This window comes from Piliocolobus tephrosceles, chromosome 3 (genome assembly GCF_002776525.5).
Source record: "Piliocolobus tephrosceles isolate RC106 chromosome 3, ASM277652v3, whole genome shotgun sequence".
NCBI classification, from domain to species: domain Eukaryota; kingdom Metazoa; phylum Chordata; class Mammalia; order Primates; family Cercopithecidae; genus Piliocolobus; species Piliocolobus tephrosceles.
This window is the reverse complement of record NC_045436.1, coordinates 160,690,110-160,703,675: the sequence shown is the minus strand read 5'-3', so window position 1 is coordinate 160,703,675 and position 13,566 is coordinate 160,690,110. Positions and strand designations below refer to the sequence as shown.

Genomic DNA, 13,566 nt, shown 5'->3' with positions numbered 1-13,566 from the left:
TAAGGGATAACACCCTCCCGTCTGGAGTTTCTGGAATTTACCCTTTTTTCCTTAAAAAGGAACTAAAAAAGCTCTTTCCATCTCCGGCTCTCTCATGCCACTCCCATACCTCGTGATTCCCCAGGGAATACTCACAGCAGTTCTGTGGCTGTATTAGTAAGTTTTTCAGTGTCCTGGGGTGCAATTTAGCTGAGCTTTGGACGTGGATGGCACTAATTTAAAGGAGCTAGACATTTTTTCACTATCCTCCGGGTCCAAAGGATCAGTTTGCTTGTTCCCTAAATAGTTGCTTTAAAGGTAAGCTTCTCTGAAAAATCTAAAAGCAGACTTAGTGTGGTTCTAGTCTGTTCTGGGCTTCAACACTTACACTCTAAATGATAACAGAGCAGAGTGCGTCAGGCGCTGTGCTGAGAGCTCTGCTTATAGGACTCACAAGGAATCCTTGCAACAACTCTATGCAGTAGATACAGCTGTTTACCCTCTTGTGCAGATGAGAAAACTGAGGCACAAAGAGGGTAACTGTGCCAAGGTCACACAGCTCTTAAGTGGCAGGGCTGGCCTGCAACCCCATCCTGAACCGCCATGCTACACTGATCTGTTCCTTGTCACTTTTTTTGAGCTTAGCTTGAAAAGTCCTTCATGATTGGCAGGCGGAATTATGGGAAATGATTTTCTCTTTTCTGTTCAAGTGTTTTGCATCAAACGGTTGTTTTTAAAGCCCTTCGAGATAGCTCTAGCACCCCAACTGGCCCCAGCCTTCATGGAACCCGAGCCTTCCTCTACCAGCCCCTGGCCTCCCTGCCTCCTTCAGGCTCTCCCTGGTTGAAAGCGTCAGTCATGGGACTACGGCCTCCTTCACTCTGCAGTGGCAAAGCCCACCCGGCTCCTTGTCTGCCTCCTGACTCATCCCCCATCAGTCCTTTTGGGAGCCACAGGCCCAATGGAGCTGGATAATAAGGACCAAAGACTCTCCCCTGGAAACATCATGACTCCAAGAAAAGACTTGATATTATGAGTTGAATTCTGTCCCCTCAAATTCATATGTTGAAGCCCTAACTCCCAGCTCCTTAGAATGTGACCTTACTTAGAAATAGGGTCATTGCAGATGTAATTAATTAAGATGAGGTCGTAGCGGAGTTGAGCGGGCCCAGTCCAATGAGACTGGTGTCCTTAGAGAAAGAGAAAATTTGAACACAGATCTACACACAAAGAACTCCATGGGAAGATGAAGGCAGAGATGGGGTGATGCTTCTACAAGCCAAGGAACACCAAAGACTGCCAGTAAACCACCAAGAGCTAGGGAGGGGCATGGAACAGATGCTGCCTCACAGCCTTAGAAGGAACCAGCTCAGCTGACACGTTGACCTGGGCTTCCAGCCTCCAGAATTAGGAGATAATACACTTCTTCACCCAGATAAAAACTGGGTGATTGAATATACTGAATATCACATGATAAAGAGGAAAAAAGAAAATTCCAGCTAACAAAATCCTCCAGCTCTCCTCTTAGATTCCCTTCTTTTGGGAAACCTTTCCAGAGCCCTTGACCGTGGCCCTACAGAAGAGAGGACTGGTGGAACTTGCTGGCAGAAGAGAAGACCAGGATGTGGCATTGATATGGTGCTGCAGGGATAACATGCTAGTGTGTTTATTTGTGGTGCCTTTGGTGGAAAGCTTGTGAGGCTAGGAGGAAATACAGGCACCTCCGAGGCCCCCGTTAGGCTCCATCCTGCCCCGGGTCTGGGTAAGGTACTCCTTCCACATGTTTCCTGCCTTAGCTCCTTATGCTTCCTCCTTCCACCCTCCCATTGCGTGGCCTGAAGATCATCTCTTTCTTGGCTCCCCCACTAGACTCACCCTCAGGACCAGACTGAAGTCAGGACATGCCCACTGGCTCCCCATTGTATCTGCATGGCCAAGCGACATGCTGGGGCCACCGTACACATCTGTTAGGTAGATGGATGGATCATATGTGTATAGGAGGAAAACAAGAGCCAAAGAGCTATGAAGATGAAGCCAGGTGTGGTGGCTCATGCCTGTAATTCCAACATTTTGGGAGGCCAAAGTGGAAGGACATCTTGAGACCAGGTGTTCAAGACCAGCCTGTGCAACAAAGCAAGACCCCATCTGTGCAAAAAGTAAAAAAAATAAGCCAGTTGTAGTGGCATGCATCTACAGTCTCAGCTACTTGGGAGGCTGAGAAGGGAGGATTGCTTGAGCCCAGGAGTTCAAGGTTACAGTGAGCTATGATTGCATCACTGCACCCCAGCCTGAGTGACATAGCTAGACTCTGTCTCAAAAAACAAACAGCAACCACAAAAACTACGAAGATGAAAAGCAGAGAGGGAAGGTAAAGAAGCAGAATGTTTCAAAAGATAGGAGGAGTGAAAAGGGAGAGAAAAGAGAGAAAAAGGACAAAGAATGAGAGAAGGACAAGAAGAATATGCATTTTTCTGATATGGATTCACAATTCCTGGTCTGATCCTCTTGGGACCAGGTGTTTTCCATATTCAGAATCTGGGGATTTTTAAGGAGGGTCCTGTGGGGCACAGTACCCACATGGGGGCAGCCTCCTGTACACAAACACACATTGGCATTTCTGCAGCAAAAATGTATGTATATTCACACAATTGTGAGATAAACAAAGACTAGAAAGAGCCTCACGTAGTTGGAGTCAGGTCAGATTTTCTTAAGCTTTAGGTTTGCAGAGGATTTTGGACTTAGGAAGATGTTCGTGGAGCGTGGCTCTGTTATGGCGCCTCTGCAGTCCAAGCCAGGCTAACATGGAGGGTGCTCACACTTCTCGTCTCTAAGAAGGAAAAATGCCCGGGGCCGAGAGCCTTTCCCCTGCCGCTGTGTTCTCAGGTCTCATCCAAGGTGAGTTTTGGGCCAAGGGTTCCCAAGAAAGCATTGAGGACAAACCATTTGTTCAACCTAGAAAAAGACAGGGCTTTGTTCACAATCAGAGCAAGATGAAGAATGAGAGGGAGAGAAGTCTTCGTATGGAAAATCCAGTCCTTCTTTTATTTCCATACGCCTCACTTTTCCCCACTAATAAGTCCCATTTTCCATTGTTTTTCTCTGGGAAATGGTTCCACAGTCATTTTCCCAGCGGCTGGCCCCAGCTGTCCCAGCTGCCGATGGTCTGGGCAGCGTCTGGTGGAATCCCCATGGGGCCTCCAAGCATTGAGAGTGCTCCCGTCCTACAGGATTTGTCCTGCAACCAGCTGAGCTTACTCTTGAATGGCCTGAGGCAGCCGCAGACATACTTCTGCTGTCACTCAAGGATCCTGGAGCGTGTCCAAGCCCAACTCCCAGTGCTGTATCTAGAGGTGAGAGTTAGGATAGGGCAGAGAAAAGAAAGTAAGATTCACGGCCAGGTAGGTTTGGCTTTCAGGCTTGTCCCTGCCACTTGTCATGTGATCTTAGGCACATGACTTCATCTTTCTGAATTTCAGTCTCCTCCTCTGTAGAAGGTGAATAGTGATATTCTCTTGCAGAGCTGTTGTGAAGGTGAAAGGAGATAATGTAGGATAATACAGGAAAAGCCTAGGCCCTTACTGAATAGCAAGTGTTCCTATGTTTGCTGTTCCATGAACCATCTGTTGACTCTTCTTGGGGGAGTGGTTTCCTGTTTCCTAGGTGGTGGTTGGGGTGATGGCTGTGGGAGAAATCGGAAGACTTTTGGAGCAAGTCCCTGAGTTTCTCCTGCCCTGGTTCATACTCCCCAGACCTCAGGCAATTCCACAACTTTTGGGACCCTCCAGAAAGCTGTCCTGCAATTGGGCCGGTTCCTATAAAGGGAAGTTGACTTCAAAACCTCCCTCCCTAAGATGTCAATGGTTAGAAGCAATCCACTGAGGATCCCACCAGCTCTCTTGACCTGGCCTACCTAGGGGCCAGTGCAGCTCCAGGGCCGGCCCTGCCCCACATAGACACCTCCACCTGCCTGGGCACATCTGCCCTGGACCAGCCCCTTGGTACTTCCCAAGTCAGCTGCTGCAGTGGTCAGCAGCTCACAGAGCCCCCTCATAGACAGGGAGGAGACCCAGCCAGCACTGACCACTGCTATTGATGCCCAGAGAAACACAAGGCCTCCTCAGCTCCCAGCTCCTAGGGCTCACCCACATCAGGTTGAGATTCTACTCACTGTGCACAGTCACTACTGTCTGTGTAGTGCTGTTGGCTCCCGGTGTCTGTCCATGGAGTCCTCATGGTCCAAGATGGTTGCTTGAGCTCCAGCTACCATGTCTGTGTTCCAATTGCTTCCTAGGGGCCTCCCTACCCAGTGACCATCACTGAGAACATGTCTGACTCATGTGATGGTTCTAAACAAATCTATACATTCTTTGAGAAAGGCGGGAGTCTGTGTCCCCTCCTCCCGAGACTGGGTCAGCCTTTGTGACTTACTTGTTACCAATAAAAGGCAATGGAAGAAAGGCCGTGTGCCTCACCCCAGAAAGGTCATGCAGTTTCCAGCTGGTACTCTTGCCAGGCGTGCTCTTGGGGACAGCTACCACTAAGTCTCATGTCCCAGGATCATCATGGTCAAAAGGTCACACCTGAAGGGAATAGTGTTGTTATAAAGACTACTGGATACGGTCAGGCACAGCGGCTCACGCTTGTAATCCCAGCACTTTGGGAGGCCAAGGCGGGCAGATCACTTGAGGTCAGGAGTTTGAGACCAGCCTGGCCAACGTGGTGAACCCCTGTCTCTACTAAAAATACAAAAATTAGCCAGGTGTGGCGTCATGCATCTGTAGTCCCAGCTACTAGGGAGGCTGAGGCAGGAGAATCACGTGAACCTGGGAGGCAGAGGTTACAGTGAGCTGAGATTGTGCCACTTCTCTCCAGCCTGGGCAACAGAGCCAGACTCTGTCTCAAAAAAAAAAAAAAGACTACTGGGTCAGAGTCAATGGCCCCAGCGCTGGTCAGGCCATAGTTCCTGAGAAGTGGTTCCTTTCTCTACCCTGCTATGGAAGCAGTTGGGGGAGCTGCTACGAGTGTGAGCTCTGAAGGTTGAGTGCTGGGAGTCACATGCTGCTTCCTCTGCTCACTGGCATGTGTCCTTATGCAGGCAGTGCTACCCACCCCCGCTCATTGGCGTGTGTCCTTATGCACGCAATGTTACCCACCCCCCGGGCCTCCTTTTTCCTCTGTAAAATGGGTATGATATCACCTCACAGAATTGATATGAAAATTAGATTAGTTAATACATGAGACAGTCTCAGAACTGTGTCTCACTCAATATCACCTGTTTTCTTTATTCCATGCCACTGATTATTTCACAGAATTACTGTTTCCTCATATATAGCTTTCTCTCCACTAGAATGTGGCTGTACAGGGCAGGCACCATGGCCACTGTGCTGGGGACCATCCTATCCTCACTGCTGGGTCACCACAACCTCGAAGAGTGTCTGTCACACAGCACGGACTTGAATCAGTTTGGATCAGGTTTTCTGCTTTTTCTTTTATTTTTGGGTTTGGATCAGGTTTGACTATGTGTAACAGATCAACTCGAAACAACAGTAGCTTTAAAAGGGAGCAGTTTATCTGCCTCTCAGGAATAAGAGGTGTCTGGAGGTGTATACCCCAGGAAAAGTTTTGTGAAACTGTCATCGTCAGAGGTCCTGACTCCTTCCACCTTGCTCCTACAGCAGGTTTAGTGTGGCTACTTCATGGTTCATGATGGCTGCTTAAGCTCCAGCCATCACATTTGAATTCTGTGTCAGGAACAAAAAGGCATAAAAAGGCATATCACGTTTCTTTTAGGGAAAATTTCTAGCAGTTCTATACAATAATTCAGTTTACATCTCACTGGCCTAACCTTAATGCATGGTTACATCAGCTAGGAAGCTCATCCTACTGAGAAGGCTAGTGTTATTCCCCCTGGGAAGGGCAGCGTTATTCCCCGTTAAAGTTAGGATTCTAAGGGACAGGAGGAAATATTGAGAAGAAATGAGCAGTGTCTGGCCAGTGCTCAGCAAATCTCAGACAGATAGATAAATGGTCCAGCCAGCCTCCACCCTTTCCACCCATGCCCTGGGGGTTCCCACTGCCCTGCAGGCCAGCTGACCTGTGATTTGTGCCAGCTTTGTCTCCAGAAGGCTGTGACTACTGCCTGAGAGGGAGTCAAAAGGCAGGAAGGAGGCTGGCTCAGGAGAGGGGGATGGTGCAAGGCAGAAGGAGCCACTCTTCCATCCTTGACATACCCGTCCTAGACAATGACAGTCATCAGTCATCCCTTTCATGCCCAGGGCCTGCTGTGGCAGGGACTTTGGGGGCTTGCTCCAAGGGAGTGAGGATGGCTAAGGACAAGACCAATCTTCTTTATTTCCTAGGACTTCATCACCCCAGGACTTCATCTGCTTGGTTACCAGATGGTTATCACCATCTACCCCCACAGGACACAAGCTGTCACCTTGTGGCCACCGTCAGTGGGAGTCAGCAGTCCTCTGGGCAGGTGTGAAGGTTCCAGCTGATGAATGGGAAACTTCAGGCTGGAGAGGGAGGGCAGGAGCCCTACTCAGCCTCTTGGGTCCCAAGAGGCCTGCATCCTCTTTGGCTCAAGGTGCAAAATCTTCTGAGAAGGTTGGGCCATAGTGGGTTCCAGAAACAGGTGCCAAGTCACAAGCTTCTGCTTCTGAAAGGGGAGAGCAGGGAGCCGGATTTGGGCAAATCTAGGCCAGGTTCACACATGCTGAGTGGACAGACTCTGGCTCCTACCTGGATCCTGCTCCTCTGCAGCTTGCTGTGCTCGCAGTCATCATCCACCTCGTTCTATCCTGGCCTCTTCTGCTGACCACCAGAGCCCCACAGACCATGACCTCTGGCCTGGGCTGAGTCTTCTGGCTGCTAGGAGTGGAGGATGCGCAAAGTTCACAGTCTCATTAGTCCTCAAAAATAAAAGGTTCTACTTGGCTACTAGATGATTCCTCACCGCCATCACCAACACAAAAGCCAAGATCAAGGGAAGACCGTCATGGGTCTCTTGAGGACCTGAGGATGGAGGCGGGCACCAATGACGTGCAGAACACCGAGTTCTTCATCGGCCTTGGCAAAGTGCTTGTCCCATATGCTATGTGCTTTGCACCTAGCATCCTATTTCATTTTCCTCTCAACCCTGTGCTGTCGAGACCATTGTTATTATCCCCATTGCACAGATGAGGAAACTGAGGTGTAGAGAGGTAGACTTGCCCAAGGACCTCACCTACAGGGAAGCCTCACTGACCCTGTGCGGAGGTAAAAAAGGACATCTAGAAAATGTGTGATCTCCCCTTGGTGGCAGGGGCCTTGCTAGCAATAGTAAGAGCCTTGCAGACATGAATTCTGGATCTAGATATTTTGGTTATCACCTGGCATGATAGAGTGTTAGAGGGGGACTGACCTGGGGGAGGACCGAGTCCAAAATTCTCATTATACGGAGGAGGAAACGGAGGCCAGAGTGGGGAAGCACCTTGCCCTGGCTTCATGTCAGCAGTTCCAATGTGCAGCCTGCTCTCATTTAGTTTGGGCATTTCTTGTCCTTGATAAGTTGCTATTTTTAAAAAAGGCTTTTCTTTAGTTTAAAAAAAAAAAAAAAGTATTTCTGTCCTGTTGGCATGGTTGGATTTTCCCTCAACTTCTCACTAGCAATAAGTGCAAAAAAGGCTGAGGTTGTTATACAGTGACAAGCCCCCCTGTCAGTGTATTTTGGGAGGACAAACAACTTGAAGGGACTCAGCATCATCTTATCATGACACCTCCCACTCCCAAGAGCGATCTACGCAAGTATCATGCTAAACACTTCACAGTTATTCCATGGCGTCCCCCAGTCCCTGACGGAGGAACTCCTCCTTACTTTTCCCCTCTTGTAGCTGAGGACACTGAGGTTTATCCAGGGAACCTATCCAAGATTACACACTTGATAAACAGCAGAACCAGCTCTAAAGGAGGGTTGGCAAACCACAGCCCACAAGTGAGATCCAACCAGCCGCCTATTTTTGCATGGCCCGTGAGCTGAGAATAGTTCTTACACTTTTAGAGGATTTGGGGGGGGGGGGGGAAGCAACCAAAGAAGAATATTTCACGACTCATGAAAATTATATGAATTTCAAATGTCAGTGTCCATAAATAAAGTTTTATTGGGACACTGCTATGGCCATTCATTTACAGATTGTGGCTGCTTTCGAGTAGTTGCAACAGAAATGGTATGGCCAGCAAAGCCTAAAATATTTACTGCCTGGCCCTTTACAGAGAAAGTTTGCTGACCACTCCCGCTCTAAAGCAAAGGCTGCTACCCCATGTTTTAATGTTCCAAGAAAGCTCCAAGGCTGGTGTCAGAGCTGTGAGCGTCAGGGTTTCCAGACCTTACCCTCGGAATGACGCCAGACAAGCCAAGCCATGGAAGTCACCAGACTTCTCTGGGCCTTAACTGCAAAATAAGGATAATCATCACACCCTGCCTGGCTCCTAAAACTGTCAGAAGATGAAAACAAAATAATGTACATGAAAGCATTTTGTAATCCAGAAAGCACTCTACAGAAATGGGAAGGATCACTGCATTATTTGATTCAGAGAAACAGGGCTGGTATGAAGGAAAGAAGCCAGCTGGAGGAGGTGGGGGGCTTTGCCTTGCTTTTGCAGGATTCATTAATAAAACAGACCAAGCCTGTTGGGAATGGCCTTTGTCATAAACCCTGTGCCCCTTGCTCCCCCGTGGAGCGTATTCTCTGACCCTGAAGCATGGATTCATCAAACATTTACATTTGGGGCCAGTGTCACTGTCCCAGAGAAATGGCTTGCAGGGCATTCACAGGTTTGGGCTTCTTCCCAAGGTGTGCGCTTCCTCCACAAGGCAATTTTAACGTACTAGGAAGACTTCCCTGTCCCCAGATTCACTCTGCTCTTTTCTGCTCACTGATTTGCAACATTTCACAGAGATTCATTTCTATGATTATTCCAAATCTGTTAAAACAAATATTTCTGGACTAGGCTATCATTAAACCCTGTTGGTTATTTCTAGAGTGTGAACCAATCGGTTGACCATTTGTTCAAGAAATATCCACAAGATGTAGGAGACCAATGGGCATTCGAGGGACAGACAGGGGAAGCTAGGAGGGTGAAACCGAATCAGGTGTTGTCACCCCTGCATCCAACCAGCTCCATTTTTCAAGGTGTTTAAGAAAGAGAAGGGAGAAAGGAAAGAAGGTGTAGCAAGAGTTCAGCAGGCACGGTTAGGGCTGGAATCCTACGATGGAGAAGGGTGAGAGGCAGCAGAGCCCCAGAGTTTTGTGGAGGCACATTTTGATTGTGTGCGAAGGGGTATTTGGAGCTGCTGCCTGGTAACTCCAGGGTGGAGTCCACTGCTGCTATGAACCCCCTCCCATTTACAGGGGAGCCTGCTGTTTTTGACTGTCAGCACAAAAGCCAATCTGAACCCGACAGCAGCCCAGCTCTCCTATCGCTCCCCACCCCCAGCCGCAGCCCCCCTGCTGGCACCATGGATGCCTGACACTCAGCTGATCTTTTAAAAGTGAGAAACAAACAAAACTGTGTGCAGAATTGGATGTTTATTTCCACCATCTGCGTGGCAATACAAGTTCAAGTTATAATGGCATCCGCTCTCCATCAGTATTAGGCAACCATTTAAACATCTACAGCCATTTACTGATTATAAACACACACTAAAAAAAAGGCAGCAAGTGGCATGTGGCCCCGCACCTGCTGCCTCTGTGTGCGTCAGTCAATTTCATGCCTAGGAAGCTCTGTGCTCCATGGGGATGGATCTATAAAGCAGTTTGGTTGGTTGTGGGTTTTCCTTTTTTTTTTTCCCTGGGAACAGCATAAACCAAGTTGGCCCTAAAATACACTTATTGCAAATAGATAGGAATAAATGGAAAATAGACAATGATCATAAATGCAAACCCCAAAAATGCTGAATTTTCTAATGTTAAAAGGTCCATTTGCTTTTCATTAGAAGATAAAAACTGATGAGTGTTTTTACTGGCCTTCAAGAAAAGTTAGCAGGGATTACTGTTCAAAAGCTCCTGCCGGCCACCACCCCCACCTCTCCCACTACAGGAAGGTCTGAGTCACCAGGCAAGGACAGAACAGCACATCAACTGGATGTGGTGAGAGAGGCACTGGAAACTGAAGAAATCAATGAATTTTATAAGGAAACAAAAGAAAAGTTGATCTGAAAATGGGGAAAACGTTTTCTGGATAAACTTTTTGTCTTGCAAAAGGTTTCTCTACCTCCTTTAGACCTGCCCCTGGCCGTCACGAGCCTGTGGCTGGCTGCAGCCTGAAACCTGCCTCAGTGCTGTCGTGAAGGGGCTGTGTGGCTTTGGGTTGTCATTATTAGAACCTGTTTTATTACCTGGGAAAGCTAAAATGGGGGATTTCATTAGACCAATGGATTCCTAGGGACTCTGGATCTTACATTTCCAGGTTAACGTCTCCAAGGTGAGGTTTGGTTTGGTTTGGTTTGGTTTCTAACTAAAAATACCTTCTGCCACTGTGGTGTAAAGGACCCACTTATTGCCCATGACCAAGTTTTTTGGAGGGAGGAGTGGGAATAGATCTCTCTCAGCTTCTGATCTGGTCAGAAGCTCCAAGTTCTCCCAGAAAGCTCCTTCGTCTCTCTCATGTGATCCATGAAGCGCATCAGATGGACTCTTCTACCAGGAGCACCACAGTCAGCTCCTCTGCTCCACCCCGGGGGTGCCTCTCTGCCCCCGTTTGCTCTGAATGCTGGTTTTGAGATGGCACTCTGCCTTCTCGGCTCATTGAGCCTAGCTGGTGGGAGCCCAGCATAGCTTGCTTTGTCTTCAACCCATTTTAGAATAAAAGTTAGCTCTATATAGCTACAACGATTACCACCCCACCACCAGCGTATTACAGACTTAATCCTATTTGGGGTTCTAACTTAAAGCCTCACGTTGGGAAAGTTGGCATTGAAAGTGAATTATTACACACCAGTGTGGACTCAAGTCCATTTCTCATGATAACCAGCGAAAACCTGAAGCATGTCAAACTGTAATTTCTCCAGCATCCTGAAAGATCTTTGGGAGCCTGTGTGCAGGTATAAACACCTCCTGTAAATCCAGTATTAACCCAGGGGAAAGCTGTTTAAAAACAAACAAACAAACACTGTCTCAAGTACTTTCAATCTCCCCTCTCTGCACTTCTCTGATTGCCACTGGTTCCTAATGCTTCCTGATTCCCTCCTTTTACCCTTTTTCCACTAAAATCTACCCTTAGGTGATCTTATTTGGATCCTGACTAAAGGGTAAAAGAAAGGTCGTTACAGAAATGAAACTGACAGCATATTTTATGACATCAAGACATTATTGTTAAATTTTTCAGGTGTGATAATGGTATTGTGACTTAAAAAACAAAAATTAGTCCTTTCCTTTGGTGACATGTATTGAAATGTGAGCTACACCCAGAAATGATGAGATTTGCTTGAAGCGATAGAGGGGAGGACTGGCTGGTGCTATAGGTGAAACAAAATTGGACTTGGTATGTGCCCAAGCTGATTAATGGATACTAGGAGTCATCACATTTTTTGGCATATGCTTGAAAGTTTCTATAATAAAAAGTGTGTGTGTGTTTTTTTTTTAAACAAAAAGCCCACTCTTAAGGAAACATCTGATAAATACATCCAAAGTAAGATGTCACCAAGTAATAAGGATAAATAGCAGTTATCTATTTCCGGAGGCATCTGCATTTAACAGGAGAAAAAGCCTTAAGACAAAGAAATGAATCCAACGGTGCAAGTCAGGCAGGAGAAAAGAGGAGGGGAGCGAGTGGCCACCTCCAAAAAGGCCACTGATGCCAAGCGCTCTGAAGAGAGTTCCAGGCTCAATTTTCTTTCTTTATCAGAACTGACAGGATTTAATAAAGATCAGGCCAACAAACACAACTACATTTTCCAAAGACTGTTTATGGTGCTATTTTATTGAAGATCTTTCCCAGTTTTGTTTTGTTTTTAACAATCATTTAATAATTTTAAATAAGATTCATTTAATAACAGCTACTATCAGACCACTTGCTATATACGAGACTTTTTGCTAAGTACTTTATACATGATAGATTCTTCTATTTGATCTTTATTTCGATCCTGTGAGATATTATCCCCATTTTACTGATGAGTCAAAAGTAAATTATGCAAGATCACTCGGCCACTAAGTGGCAGAGCCAGGGTTGAAGTCTGGCCTCTCACTTTGTGATCACTGTAGTGCCCAGGAGAAACCTCTTCCTGAAAGGTGGTCACTGAACAACTGATTCACCTTCTCACGGCATATGACCACTTACCAAAGGTGTGCTAAATCATTAAGTCATGAACCATTCCTCAAAATAGTAGTATTTAAAATCATAAAATAGCTAAAAAAAAAAAAAAAAAAAAAAAAAAAATTGCCAGATGAAAACAATGGCATAATCTGTGATAGCCAACACAGAAAAGATTCATGAGGCTAATGAACTTTACTGAGGATTGGTGTCACTAGAATAGTACCAAGTGGGTGCGATCGGGTTTAGCAGACATGTTTAGAGCAAGGGAGAGAAGAATGAGTAGAAAGGTGTGTAGAAGAGTGTAGGTCATTCTGTTGGCCACGGGTATCGAAGGCTGGATTCTCTGAGAGGTACATATTAAGGCAAAGTTAGGAGAGCAAAAGGTTTGTTGGGGAGTAACACCTGAAAAAGAAAAGAGGGGAAGCAGGCCAGGGCAGGGGGTGCCCTCGGACTGTGAAGCAGACCCAACCAAGTGTCTGCCAGTCCAGCAGGGAGTTCCAGAGCTGCACTGGGTGGAAATGGCTGGGTCCTTGTATCTGGGCCTTGCTCAGAAACTGGCTGAAGGCCATGACTTGGGCTCAAAGACAGGCTTGAGCTAACCTTGAAGGTGCTGATAGCAGGGAGGCTGTCAGCTAAGCACACTCCTTGCAACTGGGTAGTAGTCTTTCTGCGCAAGATCTGAACAGAACCTCTTTGTGTCTACCACCCAAGTAAAATTTTTAGAGCTCTATTCTAGGAGAGATGGAAAACCACTGAGTAGTTTCAATCAGACACGACGGGATTTCATACATAGTTACGTAAATATTTAATAATACCTATTGAATCATTCATGCAATAAATATTTGAGGGTCTGTCATGTTCCAGGTGCTGTTTAGGTGCTTGGGATACACAAGTGAACGAAACAAAGATTCTGCTTCAGTGGCATTTATGCTATAGCCAGAGAGGGAGAGACAAACAGTACAACATAATAAGTACATAGATGACATGCTATGTCGGACCTCTGCTCCTCTGTGTGCTCATGGCCCAGCAGTGTGGGCACGCCCTAGGGATTTGCTAGAGATGCTGCCCCACCCCAGACCTAGTGAATTTGAACCTGCATTTTAACAACTCCAGATGATTCTTACGGGCCCCACCCTCCATTTTAAGACCATTTTTACACAATGTTAAGTGGGAGTAGGGGGAGGGGAGACAGCTACAGTATTAAAAAGGGTAGTCAAGGTAGAGCTCATTGAAAAGGGAGAACTCTGGTAAACAGTATGAAGGAATTGAGTTAGCCAAGCATCTGGGTTAAGA

General features: G+C 46.9%; 1 protein-coding gene across 5 annotated transcripts in view; it reads right to left on the bottom strand.

Annotated features, from left to right (window-relative positions):
* Nucleotides 1–2,961: 2,961 nt before the first annotated feature.
* Nucleotides 2,962–13,566, bottom strand: part of SEPSECS (Sep (O-phosphoserine) tRNA:Sec (selenocysteine) tRNA synthase) — a 53,203-nt gene continuing 42,598 nt past the window's right edge. Inside the window, exons 11-16 of one of the 5 annotated variants that reach the window (XR_002733845.3) lie at nucleotides 6,724–6,852; nucleotides 6,419–6,640; nucleotides 4,452–4,559; nucleotides 4,148–4,278; nucleotides 3,559–3,658; nucleotides 2,969–3,323 (exon numbers count right to left, since the gene is read on the bottom strand). Coding sequence is in view for 2 of the 5 variants with exons in the window: in XM_023223034.2 (XP_023078802.1) it covers nucleotides 6,625–6,640; nucleotides 6,724–6,852 (145 nt within the window). In the remaining 3 variants the exon portion in view is untranslated. Of the gene's footprint in view, nucleotides 3,324–3,558; nucleotides 3,659–4,147; nucleotides 4,560–5,124; nucleotides 6,641–6,723; nucleotides 6,853–13,566 lie in introns of those variants that run through there. The other 4 variants (XR_002733843.3, XR_002733844.3, XM_023223034.2 and 1 more) reach the window with 4 other exon arrangements.